Here is a 22314-nt window from a genome sequence, read left to right as displayed (position 1 = left end):
CATGGAGGAGATTCCAGGAGACAGGCAGTTAGTCTGGGAGAGCTGGACAGGACTGTAGAAGGTCCTCAACCGATCAGCAGGACAGATATCTGCTCCTTTGTGCAAGGAGGAACAGGATGAGCACTGCAATAGCTCTACAAAATGAGCTCCAGCAGACCACTGGTGTGAATGTCTCTGATCATTTGCCAGAGAACACAGGAGCTGGTAGGTCCACCACTGGTGCCCTGTGCTTTTCACAGGTGAGAGCAGGTTCACCCTGAGCGCATGTCACAGACATGAAAGGGTCTGGAGAAGCCGTGGAGAACGTTATGCTGCCTGTAACATTGTTCAGCATGACTGGTTTGGTGGTGGGTCAGTGATGGTGTGGGGAGGCATATCCATGGAGGGACACACAGACCTCTACAGGCTGGACAATGGCATTCTGACTGCCTTTAGGTATCAGGATGAAATCCTTTGACCCATTGTCAGACCCTACATTGGTGCAGTGGTCCTGGATTCCTTCTGGTCCACGACAATGCCCAGTCTTATGTGGTAAGAGAACTCATGCAGTTCCTGGAGGATGAAGGAACTGATACCATTAGCTGACCCCCACGCTCACCTGACCTGAATCCAATAGAACACCTTTGGAACATTATGTTTTGTTCCATCCGACACCATCAGGTTGCTCCTCAGACTGTCCAGGAGCTCAGCGATGCCCTGGTCCAGTTCTGGGAGGAGATACCCCAGGACACCATCTGTCATCTCATTCAGAGCGTGTCCCGGCATCGTCAGTCATGCATACAAGCACATGGAGGTCATACAAACTACTGAATACCATTTTGAGTTGCTGCCAAGGAATTTCAGAAGATGGACCAGCCTGCCACATCAGTTTATCACTTTGATTTTGGGGTGTCTTGAATTTAGCCCTCCTGGGGGGGTTGATCATTTTCATTCCCATCAAACAATGTGGCACTTTTCATTCCTAACACATTATCCAGTCCATATCAATGCTAATATCCAGTTTGTTTTTCCCCCACATTGAAATATGATGTATTTTTAAAAGTGTTCCCTTAATTTTTTGAGCAGTGTATATATATGTATTTATACTTTCAGGAACTTTCTATGGTTTCAATACAACCCTTGATTGAACATTGTCATATTTTTCGGACCAATAATTGAATGGTTGCAGAAGGCAACATATTTTCAATCATTTATATCTGCTAGAAGTAATTTTGTCTGTGTCTTTACCAGATTTCCTGACTGTGAGAGTTTTAATTCTACAGCTTTTCAGCACTGAAAACGGCTCTTCAGGTTTGAAATTCTTGAAATTCAGCCAAAATATTGTACAGAACTTAGTATTGAGTAAACTCTGAACAGAATCTGAGACTTTGCAGCAACATATTTTCTGAGTTGACGGTGACTGAACTGAGACTTCACTTGAAATAAATCAGGAGAAAAGTCAAACTAAAACTTTGTACGTGTCCTTTAAATGAACCCTGCAGCTCGACTGTAAACTAACAATGATAGCTTTCTTTCTCTGAGGTTACATAAGAGGTGAGGACACCTCCAGAGAGGGACATTCCTCCGTCCAGCAGGACTGAAGTCAAACTGAAAGAGTCAAGTAGAAACCCAGACACAAAAACAGCTTCAGATCTGAACATGGAGAGAATCTAAAGCAGCGGCACAGAGTGAGCCGTTTCAGGAAAAGCAACTAAAGACGTGAAATCCTGAACATTAGGTGCACACGGCTTGTTTACGGTGGACTCACGTGGGTTGGCTGCAGATCTTGCGATGGTACCACTGTTTGCAGTTGGTGAAGTATTTCTTGTTTGTGCCTTTAATCTGTTGCATGGCGCAAACATTTGGGCTGAAAGAGAGCAGAGAGGATGAACTCAAGGGGAGTCAAACTCATCTTAGTTCAGGTTCCACATTCAGCCCAGTTTGATCTCCAGTGGGCCGGAGCAGTGAAATCACAGCATAATAACCTATACATGTTCACATTTAAAGAATTATCTTCTGACAAAACATTTTGAAGAACCTGAAATTTGTTAAGAAAAATACATTTAATTTAAACAACATTCAGCCTCAGTTTATCATTTCCACATTACAACTTCCAGATCACAGAGTGTCTACAAAGAACACAACATTTAGTCCCAGCTATGTGGATGATGACAAAGGATTTTATTTTAGGACTGAAACGACAAAAACATTAAAAACAAGACAAAATATTATGAAAATGAAACACAAAACAACAATAAAACAAAAACAAAATGAAGCAAACAACATGAAACAAAACAAAAAGAAACAAAAAGTTACAAAGCAACAAAAAATGATACAAACAACACAAAAATGACAAAAGCGAAAAACAAAATGACAAAAAAATAGACAACACGAGTAAGACAAAAAAAACACAAAACAACAAAAATGACACACAAAACAATGAATACAGCAAAACACAAAATGGTAAAAACAAGACAAAAAAACACAAGCGAGACAAAAAGGAAACATAAAATGACACAAACATGAAACAAACAACAGTAGTCAGAAAAACGTACAAAAAAACAACACAAAATATGACACAAAAAGACAAAAGAACAATGAGCAAGCTAGTATTTTACTTTATGATCAAAACAACTTGTCATGTCTAGAAATTATTTTAAATTTATAGTTTTACATGGGCTGCACAGTAAGAAGCAGCAAGAAGATCCCCGGTTCAAATCCCGGGCTGAGTTTGCATGTTCTCCCTGTGCATGCGTGGGTTTTCTCCGGGTACTCCGGCTTCCTCCCACAGTCCAAAAATATGCTGAGGTTAATTGAGTACTCTAAATTGTCCGTAGGTGTGATTGTGTGTCTGTATATGTAGCCCTGTGACAGACTGGTGACCTGTCCAGGGTGTCCCCTGCCTTCACCCAAGTCAACTGACTCCAGCACCCCCCACGACCCTAGTGAGGATAAAACGGTGTATAGAGAATGGATGGATAGTTTTACTAATTTATAATCTGTATTTAAAGTCTTCTCTGAAATTGTTACATTTTGAGGGCCGGATTGGATCCTCTGGAGGGTCGCTTTCGGCTTGCAGGCTTGACACCCCTCGTCTAACTCATAAAAAAATAGCTAGAAAATTCTCTTTTTTTGCAACTGAGATGTTTATTAACCCTTTTAATAAAGTACACAAAAATAATTGTCATATTATTTTGTTTTTGACATATATTTTGTTTATAATTTTATACATTGAGCAGTTTTGGCAACTTTTTGCTCACAACAATCTAAAGCAAACTCCATTTGCTCCGGTCAACTAGCAGCAAGTGCGCAGACACACTTCATAACAAAAAATAGTAAATTAATGCTTAAAATACTTTAAAAGAAAAAAAAAGAGCAACAATTTAGATATTATTCTTTCAGTTACTTCTGAAAAAAATATTAATTCAATTACTTTCCTGAAACAGTGGCTGTGTCCGAAATCGCATACTAACGTACTACATACTACATTCTCAATGAGTACATACTGTATACTACGTACTATAAGTATGATTAGAATGCCAACCGTTCACACTGTAGTATACTACTACGTTTCCCATAATGCATTTCAAACCTCCGACGACAAAAACCGGAAGTACGGCTATCAAATATCTCGGCTGAATGCCGGCTTCAGGTCGATTTTACGCTAACAAACAGTCGCATAATAAATGTGGCAATTTCAAGCCGGCACTCCTCATGCAGTTATTAGCCAGATTATGCGAATCGTTTCAGTTGTAGCTGCAGGCTACTGGAGGTAGCTGCTACTTGTTCTGTATGCAAAGCGAGCTGCTGCAACTAGCTGCTAGCATTCAGTAGCACGTTGTGAGGCGTCTGACAAATTTAAAACGTTGGTCAGAAAACGCCTATTTCTCAAATCTGTGGGGTGATTAGGATGACTACTTAACCACATAAAATAAAATAAAAATCGCCCAGGTCCGGCCACATATCCCGCCGAGGCTTGCATTTCGGTGGATAGCTTGCAAAGCATTATGGGGCGGTTGAGTATGACTAGTGTGGTCACCGCGCATACTTAAAAATTTTCCGGATATAATATACATCCAGGTATTTCTCGCGTACTCAGTCTTTTCATACTATCTAATGTGAACGCACTACATACTTATTTTGACGTCACACTTAGTATGAGTAGGCTAGTATGCGATTTCGGACACAGCCAGTGTGTGGATGAGTTCATGAGAGCGGCCATTTTGAAAAGGGGAAAAATACAACTTCAGCTATAGTGGAATGACGATCCACAAGGGGGCAGAATACATGTGGGTCATTCCTGAACTGGAGGACATCAAGTTTCTAATAATCCACGTAGAAAACACTAAAACATGCAGTTGTTGTGTAGATGTTCTTGTCCTGAGATCAAATCTAAAAAGTCCAGGAGAAAACAATGCTTGAAAATGTTTTTAAAATACAAAATTAGTCTGCAGTTCCCCCGAAATTACCATTTTCTCACTCCTCCCACTCCTCTGATGACCACATTGAATCTCAGATTGACCAGCAAAAATTAAATTTAAATCTCCTTTTTTGGGGTTTTATTTTATTCATTGATGTCTCTATAATTGTGGGATTTATTTTTTTTAATCAACAGTGAATCACATGAATTAACATCATCAGACAGTTTTCCTAAAGAAGCTATGTCCTCTCTTGTTTTCAAAATCTCCTCAAAATGACCAAAAAAAGTGTAAAATAACCGAAAATGAGTCAAAATGTGACCAAAATATTTCTAAAACTATCCAAAATGACAAAAAAGTGTAAAATCACCAAAAATGAGTCAAAATGTGACCAAAATATTTCTAAAATTATCCAAAATGACAAAAAAAATGTGACTCAGATTTGTCCAAACTAAATCAAATTCGTCCAAAATTATTATAATCTCTCCCAAATGATACAATCGTTTATGTGACACCTGTACAAAACATGTCCAAAATGTCTCAAAACTTATCTAATCTAAAATGCCAAAAAAATACCCAAAGCAACTAAGATTTGTTCAAAACAACTGAATAGTTGACCAAAATGTCTCAAAATCTCCCCAAATGACAAAAAAAGTCCAGAATAAATCAAATTTGTCCAAAAATTATTTGACTTCATCCCAAATGATAGGATCCTGTATGTAATGACTCAAATTTGCACAACATGACCAAAAATCTGGACAAAATATCTCAGAAATCAGATATCTGATTGAACGTCTCACTCCACCTCATACTGTCAGGAGCAGAAAACTGTAAAAGAGAAGGTTTATTTTTCAAACATTTTGAAACCCAAATGTCCTCCAAGTCTGGAATAATCCAAGTATCAGGTCCAAAACAACAGGTGTTGAAGCAAACTATTTATCATGTTGATGATGTAGAGGTCCCAGAAACTCGTGTAGCAAACATGCTACAAATGGATGTATAGGGTTTTAAATATGAGCCCTCAGAGCTCCATTCAAAGCTTAAAATAAAACTTGTGAGACACAACATTTGGAGCCTTCCACTGCTCTGTTTAAAGTTAAAAAAAAAAAGTCTTAAAATTTCACTCAGTGAAGTCTGACAGATTCAAAATTTTAAGATTTTTCAGATGAAATGCAAGTCGTGTTGTAAGAAAAGGCTGTAAAAATGAAACTGTTCATGGAACAAATACCTCAAATTTGTTCACATTCTAAAAATAAAACGGTCATTTTTACAGTAAAATTCCAGCAGCTCTGGTTGCCAGACTGCTACTGTAAAATTATGGAAAAACACTTTCTTCACTTAAAGAAACTTCACAGTAAAGAAATGTGTTGATCCTGTTGATTTAACACTTTAAAAATATGCTTACTGTCAAAAAAATGTTTTAACCTTTAACATTTTTTTTGAAAATTTACAGGAAAATACCAAATAAAATAAAGTTTGTGTGACCTATTATAGATACTACAGCATTTTCCCATTATCAGCACAACAGTACATGCATTTAAAAAAAACTTTATTGAATGATATACACATTAAATAACTGTGCAAGAGTAGGGAAATGCATTTTTCAAGAGAAAAAGAACTTTCAAAAATTCAGTTTCTCTTGATTAACTTATTTACGGTGATTCACTATTATATAAACTGGATCAAACTGTTTTAGAGTTCACAGATTTTTACTGTCATGGTTTGACAGGTTTTTCACTGTAAAATTTATGAGCTTTGTTTTGTTTTTTACAGATGACATAATTGCATCCAAAATGTTTAAAAATACATTCAAAAAGACTCAGAAAAAACTGTTCAAAATGACACACACTGATCCATCGTGACTCAAAATAACTTAAAATAGCTCTAATATGACTAACAATGTCCAAAATAACTTGAAACCTGTCTGAAATTTTTATGAGGGGAAAAAAATCCAACATACTGGATCAATACTATAAATGCAGCATGGATCTGAAACAGAGAACAGAGGAGGAAGTTGATCCATCCAGCACGGTGAAACACCATGAGCAGAGGAGAGAGAAAAAGTCTAGAGAGGCTGGAGACATGGAAATAGTTAAATATATAATATGTGGAGACAAAACAACTATAAAGAGATAAAAGACAAATGAGACACAAAATGCAACACAAAACCAGAAAAGGAGAAACAAAGTGGCCGAGGGGAATGAAAAACGAAACAAAAATCAGTCACTAAATAAGAAACATTTTATATTTTCCATAATGTGTTTCCTCAACAACATTTCCAAAATGTCTTCAGAACATTGCAGCAGAATATTTTATTTAAAAATAACGCCATTGGAGGCCTCAAATAACATCCAGATAATATTTTTTGAACTTTGGTTTGAGAATCTTCTACATTTGTTGTTCTTCTTTGTGTTTAAGGTCACTTAGAAATGTTCTTATTTTTGAAAGAAAAGCATTTTTTTTTCAATGAAGATCATTTTCAATGAATGATAAATCCAGTGTAGACATAATTAATGTGGTAAATGACTATTGTATCTGTAAACAGCTGATGTTTAATGGAATATCTCCATAGGGGTACAGAGGAACATTTCCAGCAACCATCACTCCTGTGTTCTAATGCTACATTGTGTTAGCTAATGGTGCTGAAAGGCTCATTGATGATTAGAAAACCCTTGTACAGTTATGTTAGAACATGAATAAAAGTGCGATCTTAAATGGAAAACATGGAATTGTCTGTGTGACGTTAAACCTTTGAACGGTAGTGTGAATACTGTAAATAATTAACATTATTCAGCCGTTTTTAACTGTATTTTTTGACCAATTTACTATTCGTTTTCCTGTTTTGTTCACTTACAGATGATATCTAAATAAAGTACAAATAAAGCATTCATTTCCATGCCAGCTGTTAAAGAAAATGAATATTGCTGATTGACTACAGTAAAAAAAAATACATAAAACATTACATTTTTGAATGTGCACATGACATTTTTGGCACTGAATATTTTTGCTTATTTTCTTTTTCATTTTAATTATATATGTTTTAATTTTTCACTGTATAAATGCACACTGTACATTTCTTACATTTCCATGTATTTTTTACACTGTATAATTTTTCATGCCTCATGTCTTCTTCTTTTTGCATCAATCTTTTATGCTGGGACTGTTGCTGTTGGAACAAAGTAAATCCCTACGAATGATTAGCTAAGTATGAACTTATATGTAAGTGAAAGAGTAAATATGAGTCCCAGCTGAGAATCCCTGGAATCAAACTGTCCTGGAAGCATTTGGGTGCAGCTTTTGGGTGGAACTTACCCCTGCTGCCGGCCTCTGATCCGGCTGTGCTGCAGGACTGCCTGGTAGGGAGACCGGGCCATGCAGACCGTCAGAACCAGGGACAGACCCAGGACCAGCACACACACCTTCATCTTCACTTTCTGATGAAAAACTAAAATCCTGCTGCTGCTCAGGCGGCTCCTTCTTCTACTTCTGCTTCTTCTTCTGCTGCTGCTGCTTCTGCTTTTTCCCAGCAGCTTCCAGGAGAGGCCAGCTTATAGACAGCCGGGGGAGGAAGGGGAGGTGGGAGAGGAGGGTTAGGAGGGAGAGGAAGGGGAGATGGGAGGAGCAAAAACACAAGAAACCAAAACAGAACCGTAAGACGTTCAAAGAGTCTTTACTGCAGTAGAGGTGCTCACAGCAGAAACACAAAATCTCAGCAGGACAAAGCTGGAAGTCCTCCGTAGCAACATGTGGCTCTCCTGTTCTGTTCTGAGACCAGCGGCTCATTTTCCTGTTGACCTGCAGCTGGAAGTAATTAGTTGCAGAATACTTTTATTGATTGTTTGGTTTGTAGTAACTCAGATGAACTCTGTCACAGACATCAAGAGCCAAAATCCAGCTGAAGAAATGGGACTCAGTTCTAAGAGACCCATCACTGGATGAAGATAGATTTTATCTGATTCCATGTTTGCAGGTTTTTGTCTCTTCATCTGTATTTTGGGGAACATTAGCACCTCCTGGGGACCACAACAAGAAACCAGCCGCAGCATATAAACTACATAATGTCTGTTTTCTCCTCCAAGATGAGACACAAACAAAACAATCCTCCTATGAAAACACGTGTCTGCAAACAGTGGTCAACGTGGACAGCAATAAAAAACAGCTGGAGCTTTAAGTGCCACCAGGTGGTGAAGACAAGTTCAGTAATCTGACCGATATCAAGAATTGGGTGAGAAAAAAAGAAATAAAAAACTCAGGAAGAAAGGCAGCTCTCTAAAGCAGAGCTGTGATGAAGCTTAGGGGTGATTAGAGCAAACATGTCCCATGAGAATCATTTAAAGATTCAAACATGTATTTGTTAGGAAACAATTAGCCCATATACTGGTCCAGTTCCAGTCCATTTCACCTCCTGACTGCTTTCCTTCTCCCATCAGACCACACAGATCTTTTTGTACACAATGAAGTTTATGTTCTGATCAATGTGAGCTCAGTTTTCAAAGATTTAAGGATAAATTTCCATTTTGCATCGTTTTTCCAGACACAATCTGATTTTGTAAATGCAGAGCTGCTGTTGAAAAACTCCAAGCTGGAGAAGAAAAAACAAACACAAACATGGAAACCATGAAGACATGACATGAAGCGTCTCCAGTTTAAAATGCAGGTAAACTAAACCATTTCCAGCAGAAGACACGCAGACAGACATGGAAATCCCTTCATGAAGAACATTTATTTACACTACCATTCAGAAGTTTGACCTAGGCAATTTCATGTTTTCCATGAATACTCACACTTTTATTCATGTACTAACATAATTACACAAGGGTTTTCTAACCATCAATGAGCCTTTCAACACCACTAGCTAACACAATGTAGCATTAGAACACAGGAGTGATGGTTGCTGGAAATGTTCCTCTGTACCCCTATGGAGATATTCCATTAAAAATCAGACGTTTGCAGCTACAATAGTCATTTACGATGTCTAGACTGAATTTATCATTCAAGATCACAGACACAAGCAGATGAAATGAGCTTCCTCTGCAGGGCGGCTGGGCTCAGCCTGAGAGATAGGGCGAGAAGCTTGGACATCCAGAGGGAGCTCAGAGTAGAGCCGTTGATCCTTTGCATTAAAAGGAGCCAGTTGAGGTGGTTTGGACATCTGATTGCCTCAAGGGAGGCTTCCTTTGGAGGTATTCCAAACACGTCCACTTGGGAGGCAGACTCAGAACTTGCTGGAGGGATTATGTATCTCATCTGGCCTGGGAATACCTAGAGATCCACCAAAAAGAGCAAAAAGAGCTGGAAAATGTTGCTGGGAGAGGGATGTCTGGACATCTGCTTCGTCTGCTGCCTCTGTGACAAGGCCCTGGATAAGTGAAGAAAATGGATGGATGGATGGATGGATGGATGGATGGATGATTCCTTTAGTGCTATCTTCACTGAATAAAACAGCTTTTCTTTGAAAAATAAGAACATTTCTAAGTGACCCCAAACTGTTGAAAGGTAATGCAGGTTCATACGATATTTTTTTATTGATAGCTGAAAATCCAACAATTCTTTCTGTGGTGATATTTTGGTGACTTTTTTTTAAGATAACATACCTTTTTTGCTTAGTCGTAACTTTAAGAACATTAACAGTGATTTCTCTCAAGACAGAAAAAAACACAAGTTCTCAGTTTCGTTTTCTCGACCATTAAAGACATTTTCTTGGAAACCAACAGCTGCATCTAAAAAACTGGAGTGGTGGAGACCAGCCCAGTTTTTCCTGTAATGTCCGTGTGCAGAAGTCCAGCCATTTTTCTATAAAATTTGAACCAAAGAAAAGACAAATGGAACATTTGTTTGCTTTTTACTCTGTAAATGACCAAAAGTCAACCGAAGTAGCCTTCACTGTTGGAAATACGTGGGCGTCATCAGCGTAGAAATGAATACAGATGGAAAATACTGAGCCCTGCCTCATGTCAGAGAGAATATGTGGGCGGACAGTCCACAGAGCTGATGAAACAAGTCCTAAATCCAATGGCTTACAGTGAGATGAGCTCATCTCTCTGAGGATAAGACACAAAGACAGTAATGTCTGATCATAAATCTCAATTGAAGAATCGCTGCAGATGTTAGATATTCAGAGTAAGAGATCTGCACTTTAAGTAATCCTTGTTTGTTCTGACCAGCAGCCCTGAGCCTCTACAGTGGCTTCAGAAAGGTTTCAAACTGACGAACAGAAAGGACAAACACAGTTATGATGTTTATTGATGTTTAACAAACCAGCAGATCAAATCATCCAAGTTTTGATGCACTGACATTCAGGTTTTGTTGACATTTTAGTGAATTAATATTCCATTGTTGTAAGTTTTAGTGCATTCATAAGCAGGTTTTTGAAGTTTGAAGTATGAATCCATAAAAAAAATCAGATTCAGAAACAAACAAAAAACTATCAACTAATCAGCAAAAATGAATGGATTGGCTTCAGATTGATCAGAAACTATCAGCTGTGTTTAAAGGGTCCAGAGATTTCTTACACTCAACAAAAATATAAACGCAACACTTTTGTTTTTGCTCCCATTTTTTATGAGATGAACTCAAAGATCTAAAACTTTTTCCACATACACAATATCACCATTTCTCTCAAATATTGTTCACAAATCTGTCTAAATCTGTGATAGTGAGCACTTCTCCTTTGCTGAGATAATCAATCCCACCTCACAGGTGTGCCATATCAAGATGCTGATTAATTGACAGAGTAACTGTAGCGAGTTACAGAAGAACTACAAGTAGTCACAAGGTAGCTAGTCACAGTGTAAGTACAACTAGACATAGAGTAACTACATTTAGTCATAGTGGAACTACAACTAGTCACAGTGTAACTATGATTAGTCAAAGTGGAACTACAGTTAGTCCCAGAGTAACTACAAATACAGAGTAACTACGACTACTCACAGAGTAACTATGACTAGCCCCAAAGTAACTATAAATAGTCACAGAGTAACTACAGTCAGCCAAATGTTTGATCTGTGACATTAGGGGCGGCATAGCTCAGTGGGTAGAGTGGCCGTTTCACAACCGGAGGGTTGCGGTTCGATCCCCAGCCTCATGTTGAGGTCCCTCATGTCCCTGAGCAAGACACCTAACCCCTAATTGCTCCTGATGGGCTCCCTCCAGGGGTGCTGTACCGCGTCTGATCCGGGGATCTTCTTGCTGCAAGGCGACAGTGCTAACTACTACGATACTGTGCAGCCCCTGTCCAGAATTCCTATTATGATTTTTTTTTTTTCTAAAATGATCCAGTTGGCCAAATCTGACCTGGACAGTGTGTATCCTTACTTCAATCCACCTTTGGGGTATTTTAAAGAGAAAGGTAGAGCAACACGCCCCTCCAGCAAAGGGTAGCTGAAACAACTAGTCTGTGAAGAAAGTGAGAATACCTGCACAGAAATATGGACTCTGACTTCCTTCATGCTGAGGAGGATTGAGTTGGAAATCAAAAATAAAGGTGAACATTTGAAGTGCTGAAGAAATCAAAGATTATAATCTCAGTTATGAAAGGATTTTTGTTGCATTTAGTTGCGACTGTGGGGCCTGAATTTTTAAAAGAGTCTAAACTGAACGTCTGTAATCTGACATCAGAACAAATACTCTACTGTTTTAAATCTGATTACTGTGAGGAGACATGGTTTAGAATAATTTGATATTTAAGTGATGTTACTGGGGTGAATTCGCTGCTGTTGTGTCCTAGATGTTTCCTGCAAAGTGTATTTGCTGTTCCATATTAGCTTTATATAAACATGGTTACCAGTTTGCCCTCCAGCTCTTCCAGCAGCGTCTCCCAACCAGATGGGATCTATAATCCAGCTCTGACCCTCAGTCCTCACTGAGATCTGATCCTGATGGGGTCTGTGTGATCCTCAAAGGAGAGTCACTGGAGCCAAACTGGTCCCAGATGAGGAGTCAGCCAGCAGAGATGCAGAAACGGTGGAGTTTGGTGGTCTGGGTGCTACAGAATTGGTCTGAATCAACCACAAATTGGTGTGAAGGGTAGCTTCATTCAAAAAATAATCCACAGATGAACTAACAGGGAGAAGAAGCGTTACCTGCACTTCTACCATGCTTGTGTTTGGACTGCGAAAAGAGAAAAACCAGCAGGTTCAAACCCAGAGGTTTCTGTCTGTGAGGCACCGCTGCAGAGCTTCATGTTATCTAATGAACCACAGAAACCAGTCCAAAAATACTAAAAAAAATACTTGACTAAAATTTGTTAAAATGATTCCAAAATTGTACAAAATAACTTTAAAAAGTTGCTCAAAATGTGTCCAGAATGATTCAAAACAAACTGTGTCCAAATCCCCTAATTTTATCACCACATAACCATCTGTGACCTCCACAGCTCACAATTTATCCAAAATAACAAATTACAAAATAGCTCAATTATCAAATGTGAAAGAAAAAGCTCAGTTGGTTAAATTAAGCTCCTTTCTAACCCGAAAATAGAAAAAAAAGATTTTATTTCCCCCCTAAGATGACCATCTGAATTCTGTTTTCACATTTTAGTTTTGTTGTGATTATGCCAACATCTCCTTATGAGAAACATTGATGCTGAACCTGGTTGTGTTGAGTTCAGGGTCCTACTGAGCATCAGAAAAACCGGACTGAGCAGCAGCCTGAATGTTGCTTCTGACCTGAACCAAGTGAGCATCATTCACCTCTGCTCTCTGTGATTCAGCCTCAAGTCCAGGTTGGTTCTTCCATTTGGTGCATTCACATCCCATCAGGAAACTCCAGGATCAGAGTGCTGACGGTCTACTGGCTGCTGCTAAAAGGCACAGAACATGCAGCTGACAGCGATGCAGCACAGCTGGTATGTGAGTCTCAAGCAGCCAGCCTGCTGTCAGCTAACGGGTAACAGCTCGGTGTGACCTGGATGTGTCTGACCTGAAATCTTCTCCCTCGGACCTTTTCCACTTGTAAAAAGCTTTTAAAAGCAGGAAAATATTTGAGGCTCACTGTCGTAGATGACCAGCTGGACAAAAACCTGAAGACATGTAACGTTCTGAACATGTTCACGTCTCCATGTGGCGATTCACACAGCTCTATCCGGTGTTTGATGAAACACCTGAATGTAATGATCAGCATGAGAAATCAATCAGTTCACTCTTCTGTCCTCCAGAATCAACTTATTTATTATCTACAGTAACTTTCAGTTATTTAATGAAGCCAGACAAGGTTCTGTCTTCATACTGTGAATATTTCCAGAGTTCCAGGTCCTTGAAGTCCATAGAGGGGGGGGGTCTAGATTTCACACTTTTTAATCAGCTGTGAGCCTCAGAATTTTAAGTTGTGTTTTGTTAAAAACTGCAACCAAATCAATTTTACATCTAGTCCAGGTGTCACAATCTCAAGACCAAATCTGCTTCCAATTCATTTTTATAACTAATTTTAAGCATCAGCATTATGGGATATATCATAGTTTGAACTGAAAAACTGCAGCAGTTTATTGTCTATGACACGGAGTCATTGGTACCATGGACGTGTTTTCTGTTCTAATTAACCAGCGAAAACGTGCATTTATTTTCATTCAACTTGACCACAAGAAATTTAAAAAATTGTCTAAAATGGCAACTTTTACAAAATTATTCAAAAATTGTCCAAAATTACTATTCAAAAACTCCCAAATTACATAAATCTGCCCAAATGGCCTCAAAAGTTTTTCTGTAAAGAAAAAAAAGAAAAACATTCAAATTTTGTCTAGAATGTCACAAAAATTGGTCTACAAAATGTCAAAAAAAGGGTGAATGATACTTTTGGATACAGTGTGTGGTCCAAAAGGAACCATATGGAACAAAAAGAACCATGCAGGCTCACTGGAACTGTACCAGCCAAAAGAACTAGAAGAACCACACAGGCCATAAGGACTCACTGCATATGGAAGAAGGAGAACCACATGGGCTAACCAAGAGGAACTGTGTGAACACAGAAGAACTGAGGAAGGCCAAGAAGAACAATATGTGCCAAAAGTGAAAAATAAAAGTCCAGAGGAACCAGGAGCTACAAACAGAACGGGTGTTTTTCAGTTTGTGGACTTTGAGAGCCGCTGGGCTGCAGCAACAGGTGAACAGATGATGTGTTTCATGCAGTCAGACCTACCTGCCCACCTCACATTTACCGACTGTCTGCTGGTCTCAGGCCGGTTCTGCAGCCAGTCTTTGGTGGGTGCTTGGTGAACAAACAGTGGCTGAGTTGTGTTCAGCAGCCTCTGATGATAAAACACAGCAGACTGTTAATGATCAGTCATTATGCTGGAATCCAGCTCTGAGCAGAACCGCAGTAAAAGGCTCAGCAGGTCATCAGGAAGCTTCTGTCGGGTTTTATAGGCACGCTCTGGGGTTTCATCATGTGTGGGATCATCAGCGTCTGAATCAACCTCATTACAAACATCTGAGTGTCGGTGAGTTCTCAGGGGCCTGTTTCATGAAGCAGGTTCAGGAAACTCTGAGTTTAATCCAACAATGACTGATTTGAGTTTTTTTAATCAACTCGGAGTAGTTTCACCCGGAGTCAAGCGCGTGCACCACAACTCTAAGAAGACAGCATCATCGGAGCCCCGATTCGACGAGTCACCATGGCAACGGGGAAGCGAAAGTTTCCGGTTTTGAACTGGAAGTTTTTAACGCGCTTATATGGAGAGTTTGAACACGTTTTTAGAAAGAAGTGCAACACCGCTGCAGCTGCAAGAGAGAGGGAGACGGCGTGGAGAACACTGCTGCCCGGATCAATGCGTAAGTTTAAATGTAGTCCTTTGTAATCGTAATAATATTACAGGGAAAACCTGTCTGAATGGTAGAATATTAAGTTATTTCATTTAGGGGAAATCCTGAGGAGGAGAAGCTTAAGATGAAATATAAAAACATTGTTCAAGGGGGTCACGTGACGATGGCTGACTGCAGGTCAGTAATAGACACTCCAGCCCTGATACGGGAGGTTACTCAGAACTTCTGTGACATGATGGAGGCTAAGTTTTCTAAACTTTTTGAGACCTTGGACAGATTTTCAGCGACCATGGAGCGCCACTCCAAACGTATTTCGGAGGCAGAGCAGCGTATGTCGGGTGCGGAGGAGATGCTCTCCGCTCTGCACGTAAAAGTTACCAAAGCTGAGAAGAAACTCAAAGAGACAATATCCGCATTCTCAAGCTGAAGGAGGGCACGGAGGGAAATCGACCCCTGCAGTTTTTTGAAAAGTGGTTACCCACGATTTTGATCAACAAGGGGATTCGCTTCACCATGCGTTACCCAGCCATCCTGGTTGTGCACCATAACGAGACGAATCACAAGTTTGTAACACCAAGTGTATGGGGGTATTATTGTAGCAAAACTATTTGTCAATGCGAATCGAGAGTTGTCTGTCTGTATTTCAATCCATGTGTCCGAAGTGAGATTTGTCAGTGTGTAAAAGAATTTGTCTATGTGAACTGAGATTTGTCAATGCGAACCGGAATCTTCAAAAGTCGTCTGAAAATGTAAAATTTGTCCGTGTGTACAAAGAGTTGTCCATGCGTGAAAGGAGTTGTCAATGTGTACAAAGGCATTTGTAGTTGAAAAATTTACGTATCCCACTACACATCAGCAGAAAATACAGACAACTCACCAGTTACGAGTCGTTCGGTTTCACAGTTGGCTGTTTTATTACACGTGACTTTTTCTACACTTCTGCCGTGAGTGAGATTCGTATCTAAAAACGTATGGGTTTTAGCTCCCTGACCTCAGGCTCACAGGCTCGTCCATGCTGGCTGCCTTCCGCTCTGCTGCCCTGTACCTCTGCAGTTCTCGCCGTCTGCAAGCCATCAGGTGGCGCTATGCCTCAGAGTCTTTGACGTTGTTTGGCAGGGTGTCTTCATGAATAAGTTTGGTCAGCGACCTATAAACTCAGTGTGGCAAGATTTGCACTCCCTGCCACTAGTGTGACTATCAACTAGTGGCAGAGTATAAAGGCACCTGGTTGGCCCCTCTTTCTTCCTCTCTTCCTCTTCCTCCTTTACAGAGCCGGCAAGCCTCAGTGTGAGCGAGGGTGGAAATTGTGCTGTGCAGCGTGGAGCAGTGGCATACCTGAGGGCTGGACTGTGGAGTTTGTGGGTGCAGCACGTTCCCGTGGCCATCACCAGCTGAGCCTAGGCTGCGTCCAACCAGTCAGCCTCACTCTCCGTCTGTGGCACTCCTTGGCCGCCACCAATGCTGCTGTCTTGTCTCTCTCTTTTTGGAGTGGCGTTTTCTCCTCTCCGGTGCTGCTGCTGTTAGGGCAGGCTGGGGATTGGCTGGGGCAGCGTGTGTGCCAGACACCGCCGCTGTGGAGATTCTGGCTCTTTCTGAATGCTGCAGACATCTTTATTTGTTTTGTTTGCTGTTCTTTTTTCCTGTTAGCTTTTCATTTGAGTTCCTGTTTAGTGGAGTTTATATTTTGGAAAGGGAAGAAGTATAGATGATGATAATATAATTCATGTAATGTGATGACTATGTGCACTGATTGTTGTCTTTGTCTTTCTTTTTTGCACTCTGTATACTTGATTGGGTGGATCTTGTGCTGACTGGTTCCCTATTTTTTAATTTAAAATTTAATAAAATATTGTTTAAAAAAAACATTGTTCAAACAGGTCAGACCTCGGCATTATTTCATGGAGGTACTTCATGTTGATCATGTTTTACATTGTAAAGTAGCCTAAATATTAAGTGGCTGTTTGACTGTACAGTTGTTTTATTCACACATAGTTTAAATAGTCTTAATTATTTAACAGGACATGATATGGATGCAGACATTTAGACTAACATAGACTTCTGCTCAGCCAACAGAAAGAAAGCAGATGTCTGTAAAACAGTGGTATAAAAGGTCATGGATGCATATATATATATATATATATATATATATATATATGATTATTTATTTCTCTTTTGTGTCTTTTTTTGTCTTTTGGCCTCTTCACACCACAACAGACCTTGTAACTGTAAGTAGGCAACACTCCAAACATTTGTCCAAATGGTAGTTTAAGTTTTATACAGAGGTATGTTACTGATAGTTCTCTTCTCATTCACATTTTGGGTGGAATATAGAGTGTGACATTTAGCCTACACTGAAGTATTGCACATTCTCATCCTTTTTAACAGAGCATGGCTGGACAGCAGCAGGATGGTTCCTCAGCTTCCACTGCACAGACTGACACAGTGAGATGGATGTTCAGGAAACACCAGAGCTTCATTCTGTGGAATTCATGTGCAACTGTATAATTTAATGTCCTCTATGTATTCCCAGTTATCAGTAAAACAGATTTACAAACTGCATTTGCTGAGAAAAATGCAAAAAAACAGATTAGGAGGGCAGATCTGGAAATTGAAATACTGGAGCACAAGTTAGAGGTGGTGATGGTCACAGGTGAATTATGTTAACTACTGGAACATGAACTGAACTATCTCTTTATTTGTAGGAAATAAAGAAGAGCAAATGAAATGTGTATCATGTCTTTATTTGCTGTGGTGGTGATGATGGTGACTTAAACTCTGAGAGACCAGAATTCTATTGTGAAAATCTTTATGCTGCTGACCACGCTGCAGTCTGTTGCTCAGGTTAGACTCTCCATAAATCCTGGAGTCATGAACAGACCCAGACCACGTGGCCTCCACATTAGAAATGATGTGTGCAGCATCACATCTGATCTAACAGTGCAGAGAATGACAGATGTTGAACTATGATGCAGTCTTTAACATTTAGAAACAGTAGTCAGTCTACCTGTAGCCTACCTGCACATTTATGCTGTGAATGGACTTCCTGTTCATGATGTGAGGGAGCTGTGATGGGGATGTGTGTGCATCTATGCAGCCCATCACACTGGGAAATCCTAAAAGAAATTAAAATGACTAATCCCAGTCTGAGGCTGCAGCACAATGTCATTAACAGAATATGATTTAAATGAATTTAACAGATCTCTACATCATTCACCTGTAATCCTGTGGAACTTGATGTTCTGACAGGTTTATGTCCAGGAAAACCACAATGATGGTAAAAGTCGTTTCATACAGTTGTCCTGCATACAGTTGCCTTGCTGAAGTGCTCTGCATCTCCGACATTATATAAGCCTTTTGCTTCCCCATTGCCATGGTGACTCGTCGAATCGGGGTTCCATTGATGCTGTCCTTTCAGAGTTGTGGTGCACACGGTTAACTCCGAGTGAAACTACTCCGAGTTGATTAAACCATCTCAAATCAGCCGTTGTGAAACTGAAAACTCAGAGTTTTCTGTCTCAGAGTAGATCAACTCAGAGCTGAGGATTAAACCCAGTTTCTTAAACCTGCTTCAAGAAACAGGGCCCAGGAAAGAGTGTGGCTGTCTTGTATGCCTCTCTGCTGCCCCCTTATGGCTGTCAACTTCTCATTATCCCATTGTGTCTGACCCCCAACCACCCAGACTCTTTAAGTCTAACATTAACAATGGAAGGGATGTTCATAACAACCTTATGATTTCATCAGAACCAAAAAACAGGACAATTAAATGTGGATTATTAAATATCAGATCTCTGTCATCAGAATCTCTTTTAGTTAATGATCTCACAACAGATCACCACATTGCCTTAATGTGTCTGACTGCAACCTGGATGCAGCATGAAGAATATGTCAGTCAAAAGGGATCAACTCCCCTAAGTCATATTATTGTCATAAACCCAGAAGTACAGACAGAGGGGGAGGAGTGGGAGCAACCAGAGACCAAAACTTAAAATTCCTTTGATAATCTTAGTCTTACACACTTGAAAACAGAAAACTAGTTCTGTTAGTTGTTGTATATGGACCACCTGCCCCTTACTCAGAGTTTGTATCTGAATTCTCAGTACAGATAGTCAGTGACTTCAATATCCATGCAGATGATGAGAACGACAGCCTCAACTCTGCATTTAGCTCATTGGTAGACTCAGTTGTTTTTTCACAAAACGTTATCAAACCACATCACTGTTTTAATCACTTCTTTGATCTTGTTTTGACATATGGCATAGAAATTAAACATCTCACTGTTTTTCAACCAAACTATATTTTTTCTGATAATTTTTATTAACATCTGAATTTGTAATAGTAATGAACTATGGAGCATCTACCAAGAAGTTCCATTACAGCAGATGTTTATCTGATGAAGCAATAACTAAACTGAAGGAAATGATTCTATTACTATATACTTCAATGCCAACACAATAGAGAGCAGCTCCTCTAATGTTAGTCCCATACAAGAGAATAATCTCATTGATAGGACTGCAGCTTTACTGCATACAGTACTGTTGACCCTCTGAAAAACAAGGCCATCATTTTCTATCCTTAAACATCTTTGATGGAGGAAAACAAGAACAGCCCCAGGTTTATTTTCAGCACTATAGCCAGTCACAGCTCTGTGGAGCATTCTGTTCTTTTAGATCTCAGTAGTAAAGATTTCATGACTTTCTTACACGAATAAAGTTCATGAAGAAGTTTATTTGAATATGAGACAAAAAAATCCTAAACATGTCTTTAGGTGCAGCAGCTCTGGAAGCATCCATAGAACCAGATTTATATTTGGACTGCTTTTCTGCAGTAAATCTCTCAGAGCTAATGTTAACAGTTAATTTCTCAGTCTGTTAGATCCCATCTAAACCAGACTGTTCAAGGACATCTTTCATTTAATAAACATGACCAACCTCTCTTTATTAACAGGCTGCATTAGTTGTTGTATTGTATTGTAGATACCCAGGGGGTGAAAGTAGTTTTAAATTCTTGCTGGTACTATTACCAAAACCCTCGACTCGCGCTAACTTCATGCATTTTAAAATAGCAAAGTTAAAACGCAAACAAATAAAAACATATTAATATTTTACTGTAGGCCAATAGAATAGGTAGGACTTAAAAACACTTGAAAATATGGTACATTTTTTGCTTTAATTGAAACACTGATAAACATCCAGAATACAAGGCTCTAAGAACAGACATGAGGTCACGAGCAAACACTCAGAATGGAACTAAACATCAAAACTCATCACCTAAAATGTTTTCCACTGGGGCCTAAAGTAGAATTTCAGGTGTAATTTACTGCTCACCCCGTCGCGGCGCAGGCGACACTCATTGACATCCACTGACTAGTTGTGGAAAATGTCCCAGTGCAATAAATCAAGCGTATCTATTTACTATTGGCCAAAACAATTGCTGTGTAACAGAAAGTAGACAGGCATATGCACTCACGTACTGCTGAGTGAACGGTCGATAGCAGGCAGCTGTGTGACATACCGCCATCGGATCTTTTCCCGGTACTGCGTACTGCCACCAGATCTTTTGCTGCTATGCAGTACCAGACCGTACCAGCTTACTTTTACCCCTGTACAAACCGCAGACTTTTTCTGCACTGGTTTCATTACGGCAACCTTTTGAAGGTCAACCCACGACTAAGAAAGTCTACTCTGGATCTAGGTGTTTTAGCCAACTATAGACCCACATCCCACCTCCCTTTTATTTCTAAAATTCTTGAAAAAGCTGTTGCAAGCCAATTATATGACCATCTGCACAGAAATGGTTTGTTGTGAAAGTCCTAAATGATCTTGTAATAACGTAAGACAGTGGACTAGTTTCTATACTTGTTATACTTCTCAGTTGTGATACAACTGCTCACAGCATCTTATTACACAGACTGACTGGGATTAAAGGAACTACGCTAAGCTCGTTAAAATCATATTTATCAGACAGATCCCAGTTTATTAATGATGACTCTTCCACCCACACTAGAGTCAGTTATGGAGTTTCACAAGGTTCTGTGTTAGGACCAATATTATTTACCTCTACATGCTCCCCTTAGGCAATGTTATTCAGAAACGCTGCATAAATTTCCATTGTTATGCAGATGACACCCGGTTATATATTTATCTGTAAAATTCTAGATCCTGCGTCTCACATGTAAATCTCTTAATGACTAAACTCCCTCTTCTCTTAAAGACCTTGTTGTACCATATTATCCTAAGAAAGCACTTTGCTTTCAGACTGCAGGTTTTCTTGTGGTTCCCATGGTTTCCAGGAGTAGTATGGGAGGCAGAGCCTTCAGTTATCAGCTCCTCTTGTGGAATCAGCTGCCACTTTGAGTTCAGGAGGTGAACACCCTCTCTACGTTTAAGACTAGGCTTAAAACTTCCCTCTTTGATAAAGCCTATTGTTAGAGGTGTTAAGGATCACCTGAACTGTCCCTGTTGCTGCTATAGGTTTAGACTGCTGAGGGGGATTCCCATGATGCACTGGGTTCCTCTTCTCTCTCTTCCATATATTGTATACCACCATTACTTATAACTAACTCTGTTTCCCCTGAGGTCCTGTCTTTGTTCTCTGTGCAGTTGTCTCTGGATCTGGAGCTACACATCTCTGACGTGCAGTTTTTGGCCCCACCGACCTCCAAAATGTTCACAGTTCTGTTTACATTGCTTATCTAATACTTATCTATACTGCTCATCTTGTCCTGCTATCGTTACTCCCCTCATCACTACTCTCTCTCCAACCGGCCACCTTCCCTGAGCCTGGTCCTCACGTTTATTCCCCTCCCTGTTAAGATTTGTCGTTGACTGCTTGTTCGTAGGGAATGGATTGTTGGGGTCTCTGCCTTAAATCTGTAAGGTCTTCACTTTCTTATCTTGAGTACTGTAAGACAATGTTTGTTGTAAACTGGTCCTATGTAAATAAACTGAAAATTGAAATCACCTGAATTATTGCAGGTGTGGTGCATATTCTCCAATGGAAATGTTTTTTGTGTTATATATATGTGTGTGTATATATATTTCTAACAGAAACTAATTTTAAATAGTTTGTTAATAATCCTTTAATATGCTTGGCACCAGGGAGGAAATCTAATTAACAAGTACAAGGCATTTTTAGAAGTCTCATTCAGACCAGTGCTCAGTGTG

The 22314-nt window shown here is 39.6% G+C and overlaps 1 protein-coding gene and 1 long non-coding RNA gene across 2 annotated transcripts in view; one reads left to right on the top strand and one right to left on the bottom strand.

Annotated features, from left to right (window-relative positions):
• tgfbi (transforming growth factor, beta-induced) overlaps positions 1 to 7955 on the bottom strand; it is a 44712-nt gene extending 36757 nt beyond the window's left edge. Inside the window, exons 1-2 of the mRNA XM_051954177.1 lie at positions 7710 to 7955; positions 1748 to 1846 (exon numbers count right to left, since the gene is read on the bottom strand). Coding sequence (XP_051810137.1) covers positions 1748 to 1846; positions 7710 to 7822 — 212 coding nt within the window. The 5' untranslated portion in view covers positions 7823 to 7955. The remainder of the gene's footprint in view (positions 1 to 1747; positions 1847 to 7709) is intronic.
• A 9406-nt stretch (positions 7956 to 17361) lies between these two features.
• LOC127535669 (uncharacterized) overlaps positions 17362 to 22314 on the top strand; it is a 140366-nt gene continuing 135413 nt past the window's right edge. The window contains exon 1 of the long non-coding RNA XR_007944514.1: positions 17362 to 17376. This is a non-coding gene — a long non-coding RNA (uncharacterized LOC127535669). The remainder of the gene's footprint in view (positions 17377 to 22314) is intronic.

Source organism: Acanthochromis polyacanthus, chromosome 10 (assembly GCF_021347895.1).
Source record: "Acanthochromis polyacanthus isolate Apoly-LR-REF ecotype Palm Island chromosome 10, KAUST_Apoly_ChrSc, whole genome shotgun sequence".
Taxonomy (NCBI): domain Eukaryota; kingdom Metazoa; phylum Chordata; class Actinopteri; family Pomacentridae; genus Acanthochromis; species Acanthochromis polyacanthus.
This window is presented reverse-complemented; position numbering and strand designations above follow the sequence as displayed.